The sequence below is a fragment of the Kryptolebias marmoratus genome, linkage group LG4 (genome assembly GCF_001649575.2).
Source record: "Kryptolebias marmoratus isolate JLee-2015 linkage group LG4, ASM164957v2, whole genome shotgun sequence".
Lineage (NCBI taxonomy): Eukaryota > Metazoa > Chordata > Actinopteri > Cyprinodontiformes > Rivulidae > Kryptolebias > Kryptolebias marmoratus.
The window spans coordinates 24,153,775-24,179,477 of NC_051433.1; the positions used below are offsets into that span (position 1 = coordinate 24,153,775).

General features: G+C 39.5%; 1 protein-coding gene across 9 annotated transcripts in view; it reads right to left on the reverse strand.

Moving 5' to 3' along the window:
- Positions 1-25,703, reverse strand: part of foxp1b (forkhead box P1b) — a 175,265-nt gene that overhangs the window by 61,881 nt on the left and 87,681 nt on the right. For 6 of the 9 annotated variants that reach the window (XM_037975527.1, XM_037975524.1, XM_037975525.1 and 3 more), the window contains one exon: positions 24,084-24,253. In XM_037975527.1, the coding sequence (XP_037831455.1) occupies positions 24,084-24,242 (159 nt within the window). In that variant the 5' untranslated portion in view covers positions 24,243-24,253. Of the gene's footprint in view, positions 1-24,083; positions 24,254-25,703 lie in introns of those variants that run through there. The other 3 variants (XM_037975526.1, XM_017435845.2, XM_017435843.2) reach the window with 1 other exon arrangement.

A 25,703-nucleotide genomic window follows, 5' to 3' on the forward strand; every position in this document is an offset into this window, starting at 1 on the left:
GGGGGGGGGGGGGGGGTGTAACAGATGGAGGAAGAGAATAACAGTGACAATCAGAAGACATGGGTATGGGAGAAAAAAAAATGTAGCACAGAGGAGAAGGAGGTTGCGGGAGGTGCAGAGGGGGGAATAAACATTGCCCCAACAGGGCTCTCCGGGCACACGGAGCCTGGTACAGAGGGGTCAACCCCCACTCTACGCTCCCCTAACCTGAGCTATGCAGGCCCGACAGCTTCCGTTTGCTGTGCGTTCTGCGTTTGTTTGGATTCCCCAGCCTTGCTTAGCCAGCAGCTTAACAACAGATGGCAAAAGAAGGGCTCTATTCAGACTTGTCTGGATCAGAAAATCACACCAAGAAAAGTACACAAGCTGCAAACAAAACACACAGACGCAAAGCACACACATGCAAATGACATTGATTGCCAGAGTTGCACATGCTGCAAATGGGAGAAAGGCAAATAAAAGTTTGTTTGCTGCAAACAGTTATTTCGTTGCCATAAAAACCCATGCAAAGAAGCAATAAGAAAAAAACATATGCGACCTCAAGCAACTGAGCAGAAACACTCGCACAAAGTGTTGTCTGATCCCACCAAACAACCTACTGGGATGGTTCAGTAACTGAGCGGATCTCAGTGAAAGCATTTCCGTCCCCCACCATTATTAAACGAATACTGCGTTCATTACAGCTTTAGTGCGGTGTAAACTCATAAACACCCTCCCAGAGTACAAGAGGAACTGTCAACTAAATATTGTTTCTCTCAGGAGTCGCTCTTCCACCTCAATTACGCCTTTCAACTTCACAGGCTCAGTATGATAAAGTGGCAGTAAAAATCATTCACATTAATACACCATTGTGCATCTGCTGCTAAAGGTAATTAAAGAAGTAAATGACTCATAAGAATAGACATATTAGCCACAAAATGAAAGGCAACTGGGCTGCCTCATGAAAATATGTACCATTAAGATACTGCATTTTCATATTGAGGTAATCAGCTCCACTAGCCTGATGCTGATTTAATCCACTCCAGTGGAAAGTCTATCAGCGCACAGCCGCATGTCACTGTCTCTGATGTCTGCTTGCCAAGAGCCTCATATGCTACCGTACTTTAGCACTGAGTGTGAATGGCTCTACTAAATGGGGGGAGGTCAAACATGGGCAGATCAGTCGTTGGAACGGGGAATGGTTAGGTATCATTTAGAGGTGGATAAAGATAAGTAAGAAAGTGGGAGAACAATATGGAACAATATATAATGTTTGAGCTAAAAAAAAAAGCAAAGAAGGAAGCCAAACAATCTGGGAATTGTGCAGCAATGAGATCTCAGCAGCTCCTCTCTCCCTGACCTCAGCTTTCTGCCCTGAGCACACAATGCCTTAAGATGCCCACCAATGAATACGGCACTAATATCCGTCAAGTTGATAAAGTAAGAGGCAGCAGCAGAGGCACGCCAACTGTGCTGAGTACTTAGACGAACTGTTAGAAAACGCACGCTCCTTGCGATTGCATCTTTGGTAGAAGTGTTGCATCACTTTGTAGCAGGCAGTGTTGTGCTTGGGAAAATGTGTGCTTCCAAAGACCCAGCGTGAGACCTAGAATACTGTGAGCAGATTTTATCATGTGTGAATGATATTGTTTAGAATGGGAAGATGTATCTGCGCAGGTCTCATAGACAGAAAACTTAACATTACTGATACAGTCGAGACTTCCAGGATATGACCAGTAAAACCCCTAAATCTTCCAATTTAGTTGTGGTGAATTTAGATGAATGTATCCTCCACACAACTGTAGGATAGTGTTTAAAGAGGGGAGAAGGGTGATCAGACGTTTGGCAAAGTTAGAGAGTGTCACAATGCTTCAGATCTGAAATGATGGTCTGTATCTTCAGCTGTCCATTCTTTAGCTTCCTACTCCTCAGGGCACATTGATTAACTCTGCATAGATGCAAAAGTAACTCTTATTGATGAATAATCCAACTAATCAGGAAAGCAGGCAACAACAATGATGCTGCCCAGAGCTAACTTTGACTGTTGTTGTGAAGATGGATTGGGAATGACATCTGTTCTGAAAGCAGATGATCATCTTGGTGATTAAAAAAGGCAAATAAAAGTGTGTCTTGTCTATGAAATGGCTTTATTACAGCCTTTGTGATTGATATAATGATAAGGTGAGATAAGGTCAGTGGTCTGTAACAACTACTGATAAATACATTTATTTTATTAAATTTGCTTACGGCTTATAACAAAAAAAAGACATTGTTTGCACAGAACTGTTTGCACTTAAGACATTTTAACTTTTCAGAATAAAGCATATTGTGCATTGTAGTTTAATCAGAAATTTTAACTTGAACTTGATTAACTTCATTACCTTTCACACCTAGAAAGATGGATGCCTTTTATTTTCACACAAGAATAAACCTATTATAAAGTAAACTGAACATAAAGGCAACAAGACACTCCAACATCAAAATGATCAAAGTCAAAGTTACAGATGCCCTGAGACAGTTTTTGTACAAAGTAACCCAGAGTGAAATATGGCACCGTCTGCCTTCAATGACCTGCCTAAAACTTGGCATAAAAGGTGTTTCCACTTTTTATGACTGCAACGGATTTTGAGCAAATTTGTCACCTGGGCTGCATGCTTGACTGGGGAAAAATAAACCCCTGTTTCTCCCTTTATGAAGTTTTGGAAAACCATGTTTACCTTTCTTTGCACACTACGTCGAAGTGGCATAACACCTCCTTCTCTGCTGCCTTTCTGATAACAATATCAACAGAAGATGCTAGTCTCACTCTCTCATGCTTGCAGGACTGCACGAGAAGGAATCCCTTTTAGCTCTTAGCCAACTTGCTAATGTTGACATAAAGACGAATAACGGAAACACATTGATGTGTCATACATGCACCGGCTACCAATGTTATCATCTTAACCTTGGACCAGGTGTGATGTAAAAAAAACATCTAAAAATATTTTACAAAACTAACAATTTTTTGATTAATTAATGAAACATTTTTTGAATGTAAACATACACTACATATTCATAAATTGTATATGTATGGGACTTTTGTGCTTATGGGTTCTGTTTCTGTAAGAAATGTATAGTTCATTCAAAAGTGTGATAAACTTGTTGCATTTTTTGAAAAGTAGAACACTGAATTCTTCATTTCTAGAAATCTTTTGTCTATTATATTTATTTTTACTCTTTAATAAAGCAAAATTATTTACCTGATTGCTTGATTAATCAGTGGAAAGGTTGATAAAATAACTGATTACAAAAATAATTCATAACTGCAGCCCTTGTGCAGATTTCAGAGTGTGTGTGTGTGCGAGTGTGTGTGCTGATTGAGGTTTCCTCTGAAGAAGAGGGTTTTCTATAAATCACAGGCCAGTCCAATTGGGTATGGATTGAGTTGCAGTGGGAAGAGACAGCTCCCTGGGAATAGCAGTGTCTCTGCTGAAGTCATTCCAAGATGGGTAATATGATCTGATACTGCCAGAAATAAAGGAAGAGAAGACAAAAGCAGGGGGGAAAAATCAGATTGCCTCAGTCATAAAGAGGACCGACTTCCAGCAGTGTCCAGACACATCACCCGTCACACTGGACTGTAATGTATTACAGTGTCACAGACAGATGATGTGTCACACGGAGGGCTTCACTTTTTTATCTTTTAGTCTGCTTCCATATTATTATATTATTATCCATATTATTAACCTTCACTAAGTTGATAGGAAGTTGTGGCAGGTGACAAGTTTGGACAAGAGTGTCTTCAAGCTTCAGGAAACTGTGTCAACCTGTGAAAAATCTATATCTCCTTTAGACAAATTAACTGTGGCAACTCAATAATCATTAATTTACCAATTTATATAGATTTTGACAAATGTATTTCAAAGCAACAGCTAATTCAAGTTCTCTGAGTCCCACTGAACACAAAATCTACCAGCTATTTATACTTCTGTTGGATTCGCCAACACATCTAACTATTGGGATAACAACACATGACCTGTGAGGAACTCCACACTTCTGATTTACAAATCCTGTTGCATTTAGGACTTTTCCTGACGTGTTTATAGACCAACAAGTTATTTGACTGCTTTCAGTGTAAGCACTTCTCTCCAAACCACCTCGAGCTTAATTAACATGCAGAGTGCAATGTGGTGACAGAATTGGTCACCGTCAATCTGCCTGAGCCACCTTCAGCTTTAGCCGCTGAGACCTGCAGGCTTTAATAAATGTTGAAGGAGAAGATGATCACAAGTCAAATTAACTTATGTACTAAGCTTGAAGGGCTTACATAAACATGTGATGGAAATATTAAACAGTGGCAAAAGCAAAAGAAATAGATAAGTGAATAATTTTCCAAGATGTTTAATTTACATTGTTTAAAGAATGTTGCGTACACACACACACACACTAATTTGATGATTTAGTGGGAAATACTATAAAGTGTCCTACATAAATGAGCAGTACAGTTAAAATACAGGAGGTAGAAGTAGCCCAAACAAAAAGCACTGCAGGAATCAAGGGCATGTGGGCTATAGAGCTGCTGGGGTGGTGGGTGGTGGTGGGGGAATGACAGACTGCTGTTCAACTCCATTAGCTGCTATGTGAGAGGGGTGCATCTAGCAGCACACGACCTGTGAAGAATCTTAGATCTCACTCTATCTTGGAATGGGGACTGCCGCATTAATTCTAGGAAACTGTAATCTCTCAAGCAAATCAAATTACTCTCATTAAGCGCAAGAAGAAAACTGCCTCTGTAATAAGTATGTATAAAAAGTATTTATTACCAATAATCACCTCTTTAATATGAGCTAGCTTACAATGGCTTTATTTTTGCTGATTAAGTTTAAAAACGAGGAAACAAGGAAGGGCACACGCTCACGGACACTTACACATGGCATTCACACACACGCAAACACACACTCATACACAGCTCATGGAGTTTATGAGAGTGGTTGATACAGTGATTAAAGGGGAGGGCAGAGGGATACAGTGCTTGAGGGCCTTGGAGAGGACATGCCTCACCTAGTCATAAAAACACACCTCTGTCTTTAAGCCTGCACCGGAATTGCTCTCAGTGGGTTCACACGGAGGTGAATCTCTAAAGAATTTACATGCAAAGCAGCACATGTCATCGCCCAGACTTGGACATGTAGCACTGCGGTGTTCCTTGGCACACGCTCACTGACCGCCACAGATTTGTGATGGTTTGTGGGGCTGATGGGGGGCAGGCACTCACACAACAAAGCAATTTCTGGGAAACACACGGCTGCTGGTGCTTGTCCCCCCCCCCATATTTTTTCATTTAAATTCTTTGTTGAATTCATAAGCCAAGCTGTTCCACCAAAAAAAAGTTATATGTCAATGTTAATCATGTCTGATTTCAAACAATAAATAATATTAACATTGTGGGCAAATTAACTAGTGGGAGGTGACGTCTTTGCTCTTCTTCCAGGATATGATATCATCCCACAAAGTAAAGCTGCCACGTATAATTGCTCTGATGGTAAATGGAACAGCTCTCCTCCCTCCCTGTTTCTAGTGTTTGATTCTTTATTCACATAACCAATTAATTACAGCTAAAAAAAGCTACCAGACAGTTAACAAAACACATCAAGATGAGCGATTAAAAATAAAAAAAAAGAAAAGAAAAGAAAAGTTGATTCGCCTCCACAAAATCAATTAGTATTGAGGGTCAGTGGGTCATTCATTTACTGTTTCAGCATAATTACCTGTTTTTCTTCCCCTCATTTACTTCTTTATTCATCTGGGACACTGATGTCCCTGCAAACCAAAAAAACATGCTTCTTGTGATTATTCAAATTAAACATCGACTCCTGAGAGAAAACGTCTGTCAAACTACAATGCGCCAAAGCTAATATGCTCTGAAAACAAACTCCCCCGAAGCAAAACGTGGGAATTCTATTAATGTCAGCCTACATTCTGTAATTTTCTATTTGACAAGCTCAGTTTGGTAACAAACAAATAGGGTGGGGGCAACAGAACTAGGATGGAAATCACTGTTTGATTTCAAGGGATATGAAGAAAATATGCTGAAGCGCCTCTACTTATGCCTCTATCAGATATGGGCTTGGCAAAAGGACAGGTTACAGCAGTTCTGTTGCCCTGTGGCTACAAATCACTGATGGTGTTTCTTTGACTGTCTATAAAGGAGGCCGCGTCTGCTCCAGGATGATTCACTGTGAGTAGGAGAGGAGGGAAAAAAGCTAGCGGAAGGAGCGGCCTCACTTTAGATTTTCTTTCCCTTTTTTAGGGAACTGAGTAAATACAACTGCAAACTCTTACATAAAAGAAAGGTTTTGGTGTTTTAATAGACAGGAACATTTATCATGTTGAACACATAAAAGCCGACTCAGTTAGTCTGCCTGCAGAATATCGTATTAACACTTTGTAAATATCCACCCATAAAGATAATTATTTTGATTGCACGAGTCTTGTGAGGCGTTTCTTCCCCTCCTCAACATCTGGTTAAAATATGGGGCAAGTGCTGGCTTTTTGGCTCCAGCTCAGGTGGTTAAAATCTACTGCACACATACACATATAAATAAAGTGGTGGGTAGCCTTTTTTTTTTCTTTTTACTTGTGGCAAGTCAGCGAAAAAGGCAGAAGCTGTGGCTCCCCACATTGCACCTGCCAGGAAGCGATCCTTTTCTCTTCAGCCAGAGAGGTAGCTGGAACTTGCCTGGACACGCAGCTGCAACATGGGCATTGAGGTTGATGCTCTCACAGGGAGGGCGTTTGGGATGAGCAGTTTCTTTTGCAGCAGTTTTTTCATCAATCGTGAGCCAGTGAAGACTTCAAATCATTGACAGTCTTGTTCAATAGTTTAATGTCTCTTGAGTTTAGGAAAAAAAAGAATGATCAGAAATTAGCCAGTTCAGAAAGTTTGTTCATGTTCTTCTTGCTGCATGTTCCGGTGCTATCAGTTGTGAGTGAAGCCACATAAAATAAAGGCCTCAAGAGCAGAATGAAGCACAAGAGATTGTGATAATTGACTAAGATGCTGCTACCACTGAGTCCCCTGTCCCCTAACCTCCAAATCCCAGTGGACCCGTTTTCAATTTAACACAGGACTTGAGCAGATTTCACTCATTGTAGAGCTACGACACATCTTTGACACTTTTACATTAGAAGCCCGGCTTTCTGCTGATTAAAAAAAAAAAAAAAGAAAACCTCTCCCTGCCTCTCTTTCTCCTGCTGTATTGTAGAGGGGTAATGTGAGAGGGGGGGTCCATTTCCTGTCCCTTCTTTCCCTCCACAACAGCCACAAATAACTCACAGCCTCCTGCGCCTATCTTGATTTCATTCCAGTAGATAAGGACACCATTTATTGTTTTCATTGAGCTGAAGTGCTAAGACAGAGAGCACCAAATTACTCTCAGATTGAGATAAATGTACCGCAAATCGCTAATTCAATCCATCTTCGATGCTGGTGATGTTTTGAAGAGAGAGAAATCTCAAAAAGATCGCACTAAGAAACCGGAAACTGCTGGTGTGATAGCCGCTAGAGACCTCATCAAATAGAGAAAAGAGAGAAAGAGAGAGAAACTGTAACCTGAGTTAGAATTCCCTCTGGAGAGGCAGAGGGTTAGTACAGTACGCTTTCATGTTAAAAATGAAGCATTAGCGGCACCCTTCTGAGCAATAATGAATAAAAGACTATATCTGTATCCAGATTTAGAGAGCGATGTTGACAGGATGCAGAGCTGAAAATGAATGAATGCATCAGCATCTCTGCTCCTGGTAGTGGTGGGATAGTGGCGAGGTGCTGAGGAGCAATGAGCATTTACAGATGTAGTTATCTTTTTCTGTGACAGGCAGTATCAATCAATCACCCAGTGATGGCTGGACTCAGACAAGAAAAACAAGCACATCCCCGCACTTCAGAGGAGGAGGTGTCAGGCGAGCCAAATCAGATCAACAAATACAGCTCTCCTGTGCCACAGCTATCTGAGATGATGATGATATTATGTGGACGTGAACAGAGTGACTGAGACAGCACAGGGGGGAAACTGAGAAACACAAAGAAGGAGAAAGGCAGAAGACCAAAGTGCAAAGAATTTATGTGGTGGATATAGTTTCGCATTAATGATCAAAAACTGAATCAAAAAATGAATGTGTCCAGGTGGTTACATACGGATTAAAAACACAACCCTTCTCAATGACATTTCTATCATACTTGAAAAAACTTCCTGACATATATGTGTTATTTAAAGGTTAGCAAAATTGCATTAAGCAATGATAAAAAATAAATACAGCGTTGAGTGTGCAGATAAGAGCTCAGTAATTAGGAGTAGGCACTGCAGTGGTGGAAAACATTTGAAGAATAAACCTGGAATAGTTTGCTTCTTTCTCTGTTGCCCTACAGATATTTTACATTATTCAACCCAAAATACCATCTATCTGATGCTAACTTTTCTTTTGCATGTTAATGTTTAATAAGAGCCCTCGGCTATCTATGGGCACAATTATTAGATATCCGCAGAGAGAAATTGAAAAATTAATCATACTCTCAATTTTGTACTTCTCTGATCCATTGGAAATGGGTTTAAGAGCTGAGGCTTCTCTGCTGTCAAAACCTCCGTATAAACACAATCAAACTACTGCCAGAGAGGTGTTGCTTGTGCAACAAAGAAAATTGCATCAATACTCTAATTAACTGATTATTTATATGTTGGCACTTGTTGTGATACACAACACACTGCTAAGCAGGTTGCAAGTGGTGAAAATTGCATAAATGTTTCTCCGCAATATGGCACTGAAATCTCAAGTGAATGTTAAAACTTTACAAAATGTAGCTAACAGGACAAAACTGAAACAAACTGTTCAATGGCATGACCAGTATGTCTCTGTTGATATTCAATAATCCTTGGTTTGACACTTCCCATTATCACAAGCAATAGGCTCTCCTAACAGTTCAGCCCCTTCAGTCAGACTTCCTCCTGTAGATAAGTGTCCTTCTACATTATGAATTATTCCATGATGAGACTATGTAAAACTGAAGAATAACATTATTAAAATGTGAATGGAGTGATTTTTCACCAAAAAAATCAACGTAGTTTCCATATTTTTGTGGTCTGAATGAGAAATTATCTAAATGTGGACAGCAGCAGATCTCAGTACAGTACTCATTCAGTATTTCTCCAACACATCCTGGCAGTGCATAAGTCACCAGTCACAAAAATCAGGGCTGCACGCACTCATCCACTGAAAGACATAGTAGATCCTAGCAGACCAGTAAGATGACAAAAGTTATGTCACACAAGCTTTCCAGCCTTGAAAATTGCCCCCTGCCAAAGGTGAAGGTGGAGCAATGTTTTTGCCCATGTCTGTGTGTTCGTTTGTTTGCACCATTAGCAAAATATCTCATGAACTGTCTGATGACATGAACTCTGTTAATTACATAAATTTTTTTGTGGGAAGAGCCAAGACCGAACACCAGTTCTCATTGCAAATGAGAATTGGTTCTCAATGGATCTATCTGGTAAAATTAAGGTTATTATATTATTATTTTTATTATCACTCAGTCAGTTCTGAAGATATTGCTCTACTGTGCTTGTAGTTGAGTCATTCCCAACACATACTCTGAGCTTGACATCTCGCAACATCACATAAAACCACATATACCACTGTTTTCCAGGTTTCAAGGTTTGGTGGGCAATAAGCCCAATTAACTTATTCAAGGTATACTAGGCTTTAATTACTTGTTGATGTTTTAATTACGGACTGGACTTCTTGTTTGGATTTAATTAGCAATGATAAAATTACATTGTAAGAATTGGCACCGTGGTAATATCAAAGAGCAAGTTAAACTACAGTTATACTTTTATTTTGTCAGGAGTGAAATGTGTAACTGACACCTCCAAGCAGGGGCTGTGTTGCCTAAAATTATGTTTATTTCATTTGTTTCTAAACAAACCACAGTGCTATGTCACTGCTTTAATAAACACACTTTGTACCTCTCAATGAATCCTGTTGGTCTTAATTTCATCAACCATACCATAACCATGCCCCCAACCATCACACAGATATACACACACACGCACACATAATCATTCCCATGATGTCCACAGAAAAAATGCCCTCCTTCTTGAACAACTCTTTCTTTAACATCAGCCCTGAAGCAGCACCGCTGCCTTTTGTCCACTCACTGTCTCCTAAGGCATGTCATCCGGCTCTAATCAAGCAGAAAATGGTCATAAATATTTCTTTCTGCTAGATTTCACATTCACATTTCACGCTGGGACATGATATTTTCCCTTCTACCTCCAGGGAGTACCTAATGCAAAAAACAGTTACTTATATTCAAGGCTCATGTTCCTTCAGTCAAATGCACAACATATTCCCCGTTTACAGGGAAAGAGACTAGAAAAAAAAGAGAGGGGAGAAAAGAAGTAAAGAGGAAGAGGAGTAGGGGGGGGGGGGGTAGGAGACATAAAGGACTGTCTTATTTTCTGTACCATTTACTGGCTAGTACTTTCACAGCCATCCCATTACATCATGTCAAAGATTGTAAACAAGCAAATAACAACAGTGTATCAAAGGCCACAGTCAGAGAGCAGAACAGAATGTTCTGAAGGTCTTTATGTCACCAGCCAAAGAGGGAAAACCATCATTGTTCATTTAAATAACACTATATGTACATATGTATCTTTTTTGTTCAGAAAGAAGGGTTGCATGAACGTTTATTTAAACCACTGTCTCTGGCCTGACCAAGTATTTATGGCACATGTCATTCACAGGATGCCGAGCTGCCGTCACTGTTATTTATCACAAGACATCCCATCATGGCCCATCATTCTCTAAATGGTGTACAGCAATTCACCAGTGAATCCTGACCTGTGCCATTTTTCTCTCAAATAGAGGCCATGTCACTGCTGAACGCACAGTGGGGTTGTTATTAATCACTCATATATACTATGATGGCTGAAAACATGTCAAACAATCAAATTCACTCTTAACAGACCTGCACTTGGTATGGCGGTGCATGCATATTTACTTCAGTGAAGGCTCATTTGATCATCAGCATTGGTAGTTTATCATGTTGCACTCTGTGTGCCAAAAACAAAGCTGTCACTTTTTTATATGTGTATCACTGAAACAAGGAATATACATTGTGCACAAGTACACTATCTGAACTCAACTGCATAATGAAATATTCTGGTATTCTTTTAACTTTAAAACAGCTAATTCTAAAAAGCCAGTTGTTATTTCAATGAAATAAATTCAGCATCTTAGACTTACAAAGGAGAAATGCTTTTGTAGTTAAAGGGTAACGTCCCATACTGTGAATAATGTGTGAATGTGACATAAATGGCTCATTTGTAGCCCAATAATCCAAAGCAGCAGAACTAGACAATTAGTTTTTAACATTATTTTTTGACATTTTGTGATATTTAACTTATGGTAAATGATATATAATACTTTAAGACATAAAGAAAATAGATGCAAAGCTGTCTTGTTGTATTGATGATGGCGTACCATGACCTTGCAGTGGCTGTTGCCTTACAGCAAAAAAGTCCTGGGTCTGAATATCAGTTTAGAGCCTTTCTGTTTGGTACTGGTTTCTATGTTAGGTTAACAGGTGATTGTTATTTGACTTTAAGCGTGAGTGTGAGTTTCCACAGCTGTTTGTCTCATGTGTCTCCATGTAGGCCCTGTTCAGGTTGTACCCCACCTCTCGCTGGAGATAGTCATCAATCAGAAAAGGGATGGGTGCGTTGATGAGTCATTAACTACCTAAGCCTGTTGGTTGGTGTTTTGACCCAAGAAAACAAGCTAAAATTCATTGAAAAGTTGCTACAAACTAAAATGATTTCGGTCATTTCACGATCATTTGAATTATTCACTCAGGGAAGTTTACAGTTTTACACTGCTAACTTTAAACTGTAAATTAGGGAGAGAAAAACACAGCTTCATAACAGTCAGTGGTACTGATGAGTTGATTTTAAATGAGTAGGTGTATCCAAACTTTTGAACACACCTTCAAGACAAACTTTTAAAAGTATCAAAATAAAAAAAAAAAACAGTCAGTCCAATAAGCACCACTGAAGCATACACACAAAAAATACTTAGTCAGATCCATGTGAAAATTAACCAAGATATTAAGGTGTTGTCAGATAAGGGCGCTAGTTTCTCAGAGTTCTACAGTATACAACAGGGGTGGCCAATCCTGGTCCTCGAGGGCCACTATCCTGCATGTTTTCCTTGTTTCTCTGCTCCAACACACCTGATTTGAATCAATGGCTGATTAACAGGCTTCTGTAGAATATGAAGAGGTGATTTAACCACTGAATCAGGTGTGTCGGAGCAGAGAAACAAGTAAAACATGCAGGATAGTGGCCCTTGAGGACCAGGATTGGCCACCCCTAGTATACAACCTTTCACTCATTCACGCCTAATTAAGTACAAGCTAGTATTAATGCCTAAGTGTTGAGATGGTTTGGGGGTTTTGGTTTTTGTGCTTTGAGTTAATTCCTGTTTTAGTTTTATTATATTTATAGCAAGTTTTGTCCTATGTAGTTCTTGAAGTATCTTACTTTATAGATGTGCACACCTGTTCTTGCTTCAGTTCCACATTCATCTCTCTGTTATTCATAATTTGCACACCTGTTTTTGCTCAGTAATCACCGTCCCCAGTAAATAAAATATATCACTTGCTTTTCCTCTGGTTTTTGTCAGATTTTGGCATTGGCTCCTGGTTTTTCCTGTTCTGGCTTTGTCAATTACTAGTCTGATTAATAAAGTTCAAGTTTTGTTTCTGAGCCTCACTCCATTCTACCTGTGTTTGGGTCCATTCATCTACCATTACATGACAAAATGCATGCATTTATTCCACAAAAATGGTTATAACTCAGTTTTACAGAAATTGAGCTAAAATTTAAAATGGTGGCAGCTGTCATTTCCAACACATACTCCAAGAGCTAATTGATTGTGCTAGATGTATTTTTAAATGTTTTTCATTAATTAATGGAGTCAGCTATGTCTGTCTGTTAGCAAAACATGAACTACTATACCAACACATTCTCACTCCCATCTCGTCACATTTGGACGCTTGGGCAGGCTCCCTGTGCGTCGCGTATTGATGCATCGGGAAGCCCCTTCTCGTCATACATTGACGGACAGGGTGCTCTCATTGAATATTATAGTGTTCAGCTTTGCTTTGGATGGCTCCTTCATTTTTTGTTTGTTTTGTTTTTTTTAACAGAGACATACACAACGTCTTCTTGTTAATTTAACATAATGGAAAATTAAAACGAAAGAACAAGGCGGAGCCTCGCAACCCTATGAAGGATAAGCGGGTTGGATAACATATGGAGTTAAATAAATAAAAATACTCTGGCCCACACTCCAGCATGGTAGATGGCGATAATACATCTAAACGTTAGATGTCACCCACCAGTAAACCCAAGAAGAAGAAGAAGAAGAATGTATGGAGTTTGTGCACCCTGCCCGTCAATGTATGACGAGAAGGGGCTTCCCGATGCATCAATACGCGACGCACAGGGAGCCTGCCCAAGTGTCCAAATGTGACGAGATGGGAGTGAGAATGTGTTGACTATACAGATTTAAGTAAAACTCTCAGTAACTAATTATTGGCTGTACATCTAAACCTCGTTGGAGTAAACCCAGTTCAAGTTGGCCGCCATAGATAATCAACCTTAGTCAACACAAAAATAGCTACAATTCTGTCAATTTTAACAATATTGAGCTAACAATGGTGTGGTAAAAGTTGAGAGTCATCCTCTTAGTCATCTCTCGTCATCTCATGTCTCATAACTCCTCCCCTTTTCAGAATAAGATGATTTTAGTTTAAATCTCTAGCATGAAAAGCAGCGATAATATGCATGATTTTAAGGACTGCTATACCTTTAATTCAACTCTGTGACTACCCTTGTCTTTGATGTAAAGATTAAACAATGGCTTCTTCACACAGAAACAGAGTGGAATAAAGACACAACCATCCTGTCTTGAACAGGAAGTGTGAAACACGGAGTTTAATACTCTAAAAACAATCCTTTAGATTGCCAACTGCAATATTTGAGCCAACATTTTGCTTTACAGTTTTGCAGTGCAAATCCCCTAGTTTCTGTTGGACCTCCAGACCTCTGACCTCATGTGACCAGTGCTTGCAGTGTGCTGCCATGTGTAAGCACTGATCTCCATTGCCTACATTGTGCCACACAATTATGAATAAGATATAAAAGCCAGGCTCACTACAGGGTTTTCACATTAGTCTGGCTTTGCAGGTAATGTTTTTTTATGGACAGACATTTCAATACACAAGTATGTGTACACACATCAAGAATTTTAAAGTCCAAAACGAGTCTCGGTGAACTATAAAGCATTTCTACCTTAGTAGCCAATCACGTGTGTATCCAAAGATGCATTAATCTGCAACAAGGATTAAGCTTACTGAAACAAATATGTGTATGAAAAGGAGACAGTCCTGGTTTCAATTTCAATAGCTCATTTAACCCTTATCTGTCCAAATCCTTGGGGCCTATTCTATGTTAATTGGATCTACATTGCACTAGCATTGGGGGTGTTAACAAGCACAGCCTATGAATATTAATTACCCTGAAGTTTTCTGCACAGGAAAGACTTCACTGATACATATTAATTCTATGAAGTTTTTAAAGTAGTGCTCTCATTAAAAATGAATAGGCACTGCTCTTGAATGTTTTCCCAAGAGGAATTGTGCATCCTTAAGTCTATCTTTAATAAATTGGGTCAGATTGGCAATGCTTAAAGAAAAGCTTCTCCTTAAAATGGCATTATTATTCAACTTAAATGTAAACATTCAAATCTGCTGAAGAAAGCCTCCTGTTTAAACTGTATTTTGACAATGGCCATTAAAGCAAGTCATGTCTAAGTGTGTACTTTCCCCAACCCACAGCCTCCCGAGGCCCTGTTAAAACGGTTACTTATTTACAACGCTAAACACACAAGTTGCTCAGCTAAACAGCACAAAATTACTCTGTGTGCCCGTGTGCGCATGGACGAGGATCTGTGTGTGTATCTTGACGTGAAGCATTCAGAGGCTGCTGTTGGCAGTAGTTTAAATAAAACATTGAAGATGCATTAGTCCTCTGGCTAGCTGAGGCCTCCCTCTAAGCCATTTAATACTGAACCGATGCAGACGTGTTTCCCAGTCTGCCTCCAGCCAGCTGCCTCAGACACCTGCTCAAAGTTTAGAGTTGCCCACTTCAGCACAAACATGCACACCGTTGGTCATCAAAGACCATCCGGGCGCCGCACAATGAGAGCCACTTCACTCCTCCTCCTAATGATACCAGCATACGCATGCAGAACTCACATGCACAAGTCTTTCACATGTTTCTTTATTCACTGTGAAACATTGTTTATTTGTATTATCCAGAATAATATCTCTAAGCTTTTAACATGCAGAACAGAAACTAATATAAAAAAGCCTCTCATGTTAGGAATTTATTTTTGTTGCAGCTTATTAAGAAGAGTTTTAGTGGAAACTGCCTTTTGCCACAATCCACATTTTTGCACAACAATGTCCCAATGTTTTGTAGCAAATGTGTCATATGAGAGTTAAAATCTTCCTGTTAACTGTTAATGAACAAAATTTGCAAACATACTTAGAGATACTTGTTTTTTAGTCTCTTTAACAACTGTTTACTAAAAAGAGCTAATGAATTTGTGAGCTGACATTTTTAGATTGCTCTGTCAGTGAGGGACATGCTATTTTTCCTCATTTACATCAAGCTTCCGAGTTTTTGTTGTGAAATTCGGTTGATTCATTCAAAGAGGATGTTTTTGAGGCTTTTTGAGCTTTTGTGGGAGATCTGTGAGTGCGCTCGAGTGTGAGAGTGTGTGCTCCTATGTGTGTCCTTTCTGATTACGGCAGTGTCAAACAATTCTTGTGATCCCCCTCCTGCTGCCCACATAAGCAGGGTGTGTAAACAGGATGTCAACCCCAGCAACACTCAGCTATTTTAAACTATGAGCTTCGACACACATGCAACCTGTGCTTCATCTCTTCCCAGTCGGAGAGCGGCGGCTGGAGGTAGACTCAACAAAATGGATGAGTTCACAGGCTGGCTGTCTTGGAAGGCTTCCATAAGACAAAGCAGAGGTGCTGGGTGGTTTATCTCCTGAAACCTCACGAACAAAACTTGGGTGAGAAAAGGACTGGAAAAATTGCACCTAGACTAAAGATCTTTTTTCACAATAAAAAAGGCATGTCACTGTGTTTAAAAAAGAACATGATTCAAGAGAGGAAAAAGTAAACCTTAGTAAAAACAGTCATATTTCAGTGACAAGGACTGTTTTTTTTTCTTCTTTAATAATTATTTCCCCTTTTTTCCAACATGGCAACACATCACGGTTCAATTTTCACCTCCATCTGTGTGATTATTAATCAGATCACACATCAATTGCTAGAACCAGCAAAGAAATGCAGCCTGTAATAAAACTGTCATGTGCTGCGGTATAAAGACAGATGTTGCCAGTTGTGTGATAACATAATTAAACTGTTCTGTGAGGGATTCCATAAAATTATTCAAATTGGACGAGCACTATCATTTTACCAATAAGCAATTTAGGGCAATATGCAGTGTCATAACACTGATGTTATCCTCTCTCGCAGATTTTCCAATAAGCTGGAGCCTCTGCTTGGCCTCCTGTGGCAAAATGAACAGTATATATGAAGATACCTGAGCACTCCTGGAGATGGTGGAATTTGAGAAGTGAGACTGCTGGGATTCTTCCACTGTGAGTGGCTGTGCACAAACTGTATGTGAGTGAGACGACAAGTCTCAAGTAGGAAGTGTGTTGTCAGGTGGTCAAAGAAAGCAAAGAAACCTTTATTACACAAAATAGTAAATATCCAGGATGGCTTCACTTTTGCAGTATATATGTTATTCTACAGGCAGTTCAAAAGTGCATGGAAAAGGCTGTAACAGTATTTCTATTCAGACACAGCTTGGTCTGACCTCCTCTCTGACTTGCTGCTAACTCTTTTAGTTTGACCATTTGTCTATAGGAGGAATTCCATGTCAGAAACCAGCAACTGAAGGCCCAGCCCTCAGGTCTCTCTCAGTATGCATGTGTAACTGTAAACCTGTGTGGGTAACTATGTGTGAACCCTTGAATAGCCAGCTTGAAAAAACACGGCTTGGTGACGGTGGATAAAAAGGAGCATTTCCATCTTCTGAAGCCTCTGCATGGGACCAAGTATTGCATTATGCAAACGAGAAATGTGTGCCCACTCAGCTATTTCTGCAGCCGCTGCAAAGCGTGTCACTCTGTCCTCTCAGCACACGCAACAAGACAAACGCCTCAACCACAGGGGAAAGAAATAACCACAATCATAAGGTGTTTTCTTTCAATAAACAGTGAATTTTAGAAAACACCTATTTAACAAGTTATCCTGGATAGCTGTGTGTTCAACAAACAGAAGAAACTATTCATCTCTGGTTTGAGTGTGTGTATGTGTGTGTGGTGTGTATCGCTGAAAGGAGAAGACAAAAAAAATTTGAAATCCATCACAGTTTATTAAAAGACGCATTTTACAAGGCAGGATATTAATGTTTAATGCTGTGCACCAGGGGTCATCAAGAAATTTTGCTCAAAGACCAAAATTTTTCAGCCAACCTTCAGTTCACACAATTATACCGGTCTTTTTATTTTTTAATTTAATTTATGTTGTCATTAATGAATGGCATCTGCCATGCACTTTTGTTTTTGAACGATCTTGAACAATTGAGAAGTTTTTGTTGTGATTTGTAAATCACACTATATACATGTTTTGTTATTTTTAAATGTAAAATTCTTAAAAATACCATACAAAATAATGTGAAATAAATGAAGAAATAGAACTTTAAGATTCATATCAGGGACGGGCAATTTAAAGAAGAACCCTCTTTGAATTTGTTGGTAATTATTAAATTTCAGACCCCCCCCCCCAAAAAAAAAATGGATACAAACATGGCACAAGTATTAACACATCTGTTACACATCTGCAGTGTACTTTTGCTCCTAATCATAAACAAACATGACAGGTCATTCTGTATATCGCGGGAGTTCCAGAGAAACTGAGACGTTTATTTTCCAAACATGACATCCTAGTGGCTTTCGAACCCCAAAATACATTACGGCAAAAACTGCTTCATCCCAAGGATCTGGTCCCCTGGCACAAACAGAGTAATACTGGGTATGCTATTAAGTGCCAGGAGGACTGTGATCAGTTATACATCCAGGAAACAAAGCAGCCGCTGGCCAAATAATAGCACAGCATAAGAAGAGCAACATCATCAGGCCACTCTGCGGTCTACTCTCATCTGCAGGCCAGCGGTCACTCTTTCAGGGATGCAGATGTGCACATCCTTGATAGAGAGGAACGTTGGTTTGAGTGAGGAGTAAAAGAAGAAATCGTTGTGAAAAGAACCTGTCCATCATTAAACAGGGGCGGAGGCCTCCATGTCCAACTGTCCCCCTCCAACAATACTGTTATTGTGAGTATCACTCGGCCCTTTATGAATAGCAAGCCTCCATCAGGGCCCTAATGATTGGTCATTCAGCTGATGGTCCCCTTTTTGCATGTGAACAACTAGTTGTGGGTGTCACCAGCAGCTGGAACCCATCCAGTGGACTTGACTCAACCTTGTTAGATGACAGAAAAATAACTTGATAAAACCATCTGATTCCACTGCTAATTCCTGCTTAGCTCATTGATGCTAATACTGTTAGCTTCAAACATACTGGTTTGCACTTATTAACTTAACCTACCACCTAATAGGTCAAAATTTTTGTTTTCTCTTGCATCAACTGACCATTGTAAGGACTTACCTTTTACTACATAGGGCTCAGGAGGTAGTGAAGCGAAGTGAAATTTATTTATAAAGCACTTTTCCACAACAAGGCGATTCAAAGTGCTGGTAGTAAACCTTTTATGGTTATAAAAATGTAAACACAACTTTTAAACTGTCCATAGACCCCTGATGTCTGACTGTGCTTATTTTATTAATAATTTAATACTTCACAAACTAAATAGAAGGAGTTTGCTGACCAGATATGACCCAGGGGCCACCAGTTGATGATTACAGCTCTGCTCAAAAAAAAAAAAAAACTCAATGTCAGAACAACACGCAAACAGGTGGAACACAACTGACCACAAATAACAGGAAACACTGGCAGGGAGTTGAATATCACAAAAACAGCAGCTCGAGAGTTAATAAAAAGGCCCCGTTGTAACTGACGTTTCTGTCGCAATGTGTTTATCTGACAACTGCAGCTTCATAACACAACTTCCTGTTACAAAATCATTTAAATCACAAAACAGGCGATTGCAAAAGCACCACTCTTTCATACAATTGTGTGGTGTTTTATCCCCCCCCCCCTCCACCCTCGCCTGCAGTATCTTCACTTCCTCATGTGGATAACGTTAAAACCACAACTTCTGCGATGCAAACAAAAGACTGAGAGAAAATAAACACCCAGATTCTGGGTCAGACATATGGTACAACAACAACAGCAACAACAACAACAACAACAACAATAATAATAATAATAATAATAATAATAATAATAATAATAATAATAATAATAATAATAATAATAATAATAGATACTCATATTATAAAAAAAGTTAATAAGATGCTCAAAAATAGCCATAAACAAACAAAAATACATGCATAATTTCAACAGAATCTTAGAGAAAAGAAGAGGATAGGCAGTTTTTTCCCCCCACCCTTAGTTCTTAACAAACAGTATTTGACTTACTAATAGAGATGCTTAAATCAAGCTTATGGTCCACTTCCCCCAAATCTGACTAGTCCACAAGATGAATTCCCCTGTCAGAATCAAGATGATCAAACAGATTACAATTATTTCATCCCCCATCTTTATTAATGAGGACTGTCTTTCATAGTTATGTTCCCTAATAAGAATAAATGATATGCCACTGCCAGGTTTGTTGTTCCCTCTCACTCAGGGGACTCTAAGACATTTTCACTTTGAGTCTGAGGAACATTTTAGATTGATTTTTACGTCACCCTAAAGGAGTAATAGCGTCTTGGATGTTTTGCTGAGAACAAAGGAAAAAAGGACCCTCTGTGTGTCCGTTAGAAGTGTGCAAGTGAAAGCCGCAAATAAAACTTTAAAGGAAAGACCGTGAAATGCCACAAAAGGGAAAAGTTATCAACTAATTGAGAACAGATCGTATTGCCCCGAGAACAATTAGCAGGGTTCACAGTGCGTGAGTGAAAAAACCTGGGTTAGTCCAACAGGACAAAAACCCACACTGCCTGCCGGTCTCGCCAGTAACACTTGCCTGCTAAATAGCCTATCAAAGCCTCATGACAGGGAATGAGAGTGAGACATGTCACCCTTTGTCTTAATCTGTATGTCATCTATCACATCCAGTTTCAACTCTCCCACAGGCCTTAAAAATTAACCACAAGATCTGTTCATGAAGTAAAACTTAAAAAGATAAATATGAAAGACTTGTTTTCTAATTGTTCTTTAAATGTTCAAATGCAGGTAAACAATTACTGTTCTGGGAAGACTAGAAAACTGGGTTTATTTCAGAGCAACTTGCTCTAATCTAGTTCGGAGGCTTTCTTTACCAGCCTGTCTTCGTGTCATGACAGTTTCAGATGCTTCCCCCCTCGCTCTGCCTCACATTTATCAAAGTTGTAACCCCATTGTCTTTACAGAGCAAATTAGAACGTGCCCCTGGCAAAGAATGAGGGAAAAAGTCAACAGGAATTAAGTTTCAGTGCAACTGTTTACTCAACTGTGGCCTGCAGTTATTGAAATTTTATCCATGGTTTTGTGTGACTACTGCAGTAATGAATTCAGTATGGCTGTGATTTTCTCACTGAAGACATGCTCACGCTGAGCTGAAATAAAGAATGGGTGGGAGCTAGGATCAGCGACTGGGATCTGGAACTGGTGAAGTGGTTTTAAGAGTAGATCAGGAGAATCCTCGAGGTCTTACAACACAAGACTGAAAAACAGGACACATACTGACCTAGCCTTTCTAGTAAATCTACTTCTACCTTTTAAAGCATAAAATGTGTTTTTACAAACACACTTCTGCAGTAACATCAATGTTAGTGCTACGATTCATCATTCAAAGCACATATTGTATGCTTGGTCCTCTATGACTATGCTAGAACTCCACGTTAAATACATCTCGGTTTAGTAAAGATATAAACTCTACCTGTAGGAATCATTTGATGATGGCTTTGCTGCAGATCCTACAAAGAGTCAATGCACTAATTTCCTGTCAACGTCAGAGAAAACAAAAAGCTGGTCTGCAGTTTTTCAACACCGATGATGGGCAGAGATAGCGGAGTGCAGATCTGGTAAAATGCAGCTAAGAAAGGAGAATTTTTGCCCCCCACTGCTGGGTGTGAGGTAAAAACAAACCCAGTCTGAAACTGAAACCCTATAATTTACATTTTATAATAATAATAAAAAAACAAAAGGCTGTAATGCATCAATTAAATACAGTAGGAAGACAATAGATCTGAACTCTCATTTGGTGGGACTCTATAAAGAACCCTTGAATGTTATTACAAGTACAGCTCCTTGGTCAGATTCAGACTTACCTTCTGTTATAATACTTTAAGAGGAAAGAAACAAAACAACCATAAGACACCTGTTCTGGTCTCCTTACACTGGCTGCTCATCCATTTCAGGATCTAGTTTAAAAATGTATTCTTTGTTCTTATGAATCTTAATGGTATGGTACTATTTACTGCAAAACCAGCACAAAACAAACGTTCTGCAGATTAGCGCTGCCTGAATTAATTTTAAATATTAGTTTTATTTTAGTTCATATTTATTATTGATTTACTAATGACTGATTTTATAATTTTATTCTGTAAAGGATGTTAGTCAACTTAAGTTTTATTTTATTTTATTATGTTACACTAATGAACTTTGACTTGACTTGAGCACTAAAATAAGTTCATGCAAAAAAATATTTTTTTTTTATATAATTCACAAGTCACAGATATTAAAACATCTTTTTACAATCACAACAAGCTAAAAAATAAATAAGTCAAAGCATATTTTGGTTCATTTTATTACTGATGATTTACAGCCAGTAATATAAAGTGTTAGTATTAGTTAATTTATAAATTCTTCAAAGCTGAGATTCAGCTTAGAATTTAAAATGGATTTTAGCTGCTTATTTGGTCAAGTCCTGAAAAAAATAAATGTGTTTAAAATTTAGAGGATTTAAAGACTACGTACTACATTTAATAAAATGCGTTTTGTTTTTTAAAAATTTAATTTCTATGTGAACGATATGTTAAACCCTGAGACCAACTGCTCAAAACATTATGACCACCTACCTAGAATTGAGAAGGCCCACTTTTTGCCACCAAACTACTTCTGACAACTTAGAACATAAACAAAAAACATTTGGAGGTGTCTGGAACATCAACATTAACAGATTTGTTAGGACCAGGGTTTGTTTGGAGGGCTCTGAACTGGATTTTGCTTCCCATAGATACAATCAGATTGGTATTTAGGATTCTTGGAGAGTGGGTGAACAACTTGGACCTTCTGCTGCTCCTAAAAGTAAAATCTCAAATGGCTGTGTTGGAGGCAAATTGGTGTTTGAAACTCAAAATTACAAAAAAAAGCCAAATTTCTAATTGCATTCTTACTGAATTCTGAGTATTTATGACCAAACGATGGGTTGAATGCCCAAAATGACATGATGATTATTTTGAGAAAAAAAACAAACTGTTGCACACTTTCTTTGAACATGTTCAAAATTCAAGTGACAGGACTGTGAGTCTCTGTGACTCATGCGAGAAAATTGAGAACCCCCACAAACATCACAAGACATTCTGGAGAGTCCCTCGCGAATACTGTTCAGCAACTAGTCACCTGCAGTCGCAGCCCACTGAGAAACAACCTTAAGCAGTTTTTGTGGGAACCACTGCTGTTGTCCTGAGGGTGGAAACTCCTGAAGGGGAGTGCTGTTGCCAGGTAGGGGTGTGTAACTGGTCAGCAATACTGTTTATTTGTGTGGCAAGTATCAAAGTACCATACAAATGCATGCCAGGATTCTGGCTTTCTAGGTTATATCAAGAGGAGCACTTTTTCATGGTCATAATGTTATGGCAGACTGGTGCGTCTATGCTGCTACTATTCTTACTGTATACCTTTGTAATGATTTCACAAAATGCTATTTAATTCAGATGCAAAATGAGACAAAGAAAATCACTGATAAACATTTTGTTTAATACCATGATGCTTCTGCTTAAAAAAAAAAAAAAAAAGATAATACTGAGTTAGTTCTCAGGTTCTCTGCTTCGTATGAAACCCAGTGCTGTTTCCCCCATGTTCCCCGCTGCAGGACTGTTTCTCTCCTTGTACACATCCTGATGGATGTGCTGTGACAACAGACAACAGCAAAGAGCCTGTGCATCATCACCAAACAGCTCCTGACAACAACCCTAGTTGTCCTGTCAGAGAGACCAAGATAGCAGCAGACACACTGATCTTTTCAGTGCTGTTTCCTTAAACACACTGTCGTGTGCCACATATAATGCTGACACCAACAGAAAGAGCTTGTCTGTTTGCCTCAGGTCTGTGATGGCAAAAAATATTTCAGCTTCAGCGACGGCGTGCATCTCCGCAACTCAACGATTAACCCAACAGAGTGCGGCATTAGTTGTGAGTGTGAGGTGTGTTTACAATGAGCCAGAGGAAAACGCTGTCATCCAACGGGACTTTATCATGTTTAAACTGTCTGCAAAATCCTGTAGCACCTATGTACTTAAAAGATGTCTGAACACAATAATAAATATTTCAGCAAAATGCAGATGCTGCATGCTACAATAAACACACTCACAAGCAAACACAAGCACACAGAAAAAGCACTTCTCCTTCCTAAAATATTTAAAATGGGCCTCAATATACATAAATAATCATAATAATGTGTTTACGTATAAGATGTACTGTGGGGTGGAATTAAATATTTAAGTGGCACTTTAAGGAGCGGATTGGACCTGCTGTTGACAGGACTTAATAAAGTGAGGACAGGTGTGAAAAGAGGACTGGTGTACCTGGTGCTGCTGGAGGTTCAGGAGATCCACAGCAGTCACTTCCACTGATGGCATAGCACTTTTGGGCCGTCCCTCCCTGGATACGCCTTCCCCATTTGCACCCCCGTTCTGATTGGCTGGTCCGTTGCTTGTCACCTCGGTCCCAGATTCTTGCATCATGACTTAAAAACCTGAGAGAAGGACAGAAAAATAGAAAACAGGAACAGCTGTTAAAACACAGCCATGAGGTCACATTTCAGTGGACCAAACTACAAACATCTGTTGTATTCTTCCCACACAGTTATACTTCAGGTTTCCCCTGTTGGTTTGTGCTTCTCTGTGACTTGTTTGTTTGCATGCTTGCAACATATGCAGTGAGGCGAAACTCTCCCACACTCCCTCAATGGTGTACTGAACTCTTCTATGTTTTGTTGTTTCTGTTGTATATCCTGTGCAGATGACAGGTCCATACAGGGATCGGGAGACGTGAGCGGGGCTCAGGTTTTGTTTGTGTTCTCCAATATAGAATGTGTGTACGGGTGGAGTGGAGGGGTTGGGGTCCAGCACCCATAGGAGAGCAACCCAACCTGAGCTGAGTGGGAGCAAAAGAGCCCAAGAAAACACTGGACCTCCAAAACAAAACACTTTCTATGGAAATGGATATATTTACTTGCATGGCTCCCAGAAGAACCACGGCAGAATGGCTTTTTAATGGGAAACAGGGCCACTGTGTGAGGCCTGCCAAAGGATCTCCTTGAGAAACATCCAATCTGAAGCTGCGCAAAAACAGTCGAATCCTTTAGGAGTGCTCAATTAACACCAAAATACAAGTCTGAATATAAATAACCGTTTTGGAGCTGGAAAAAAATGCTCTCTTTCATAATTTAATCTAACTCCAGAGGATAACATACAAATACCAGCAGTGTTGTTTTAAGAAAAACCCCATGCATGATGTAAAAAACAAAAGTGCCAGCCGTTATCGGTGTTAAAAATGAATACACGAATATTTGTTACGTCCTCTGATTTGTTTTTGGATACACAAAAGCCAGACAGACATGCTGCCCCCCACCACCCCTTACATACTCCACCCCCTCACACACACACACACACACACACACTTCCCTTGTGTCCCAGGGGAAAAGCTCCAGTGACACTAGTGCATATCTGCGCTTGTGTTCCTCAAATCAGCAGAATGATTTACAGCTATTGTGCGCTGGTCACAGGCCTCGTCGGCACAACGCGCCTAGCTTCCCAATTCCAGGCCAGTTAATGAAGCTGACCAAGTCAGGCAGAAGCAAATTAACTTGGCTGATTAATTATTTATATGAAGCAGAATAAATGCCTTTAAAATATTGGGCTTCATCGTGGAAGAATGTGAAAATGGAACTAAATGTAGATTTATGGAGTTGCATTTAAGGCGTGTAATAGGATGACCAGCCCGAGTTTATATGACTGAGCGAAGGTACACAGGCAGAGGGGTCTCCAGAGATCAGATCTAAACAAGATGCAGGCCCTCCCAGACACCATGGGGACACACACTCAGACTGACAGATGGGAAATTGAGGTTGACAACTTGTCACACAAGAATATTTACAGAGCATAGGTGAGATAATAATCTAGATGTGGGATTACCCCCCCCCC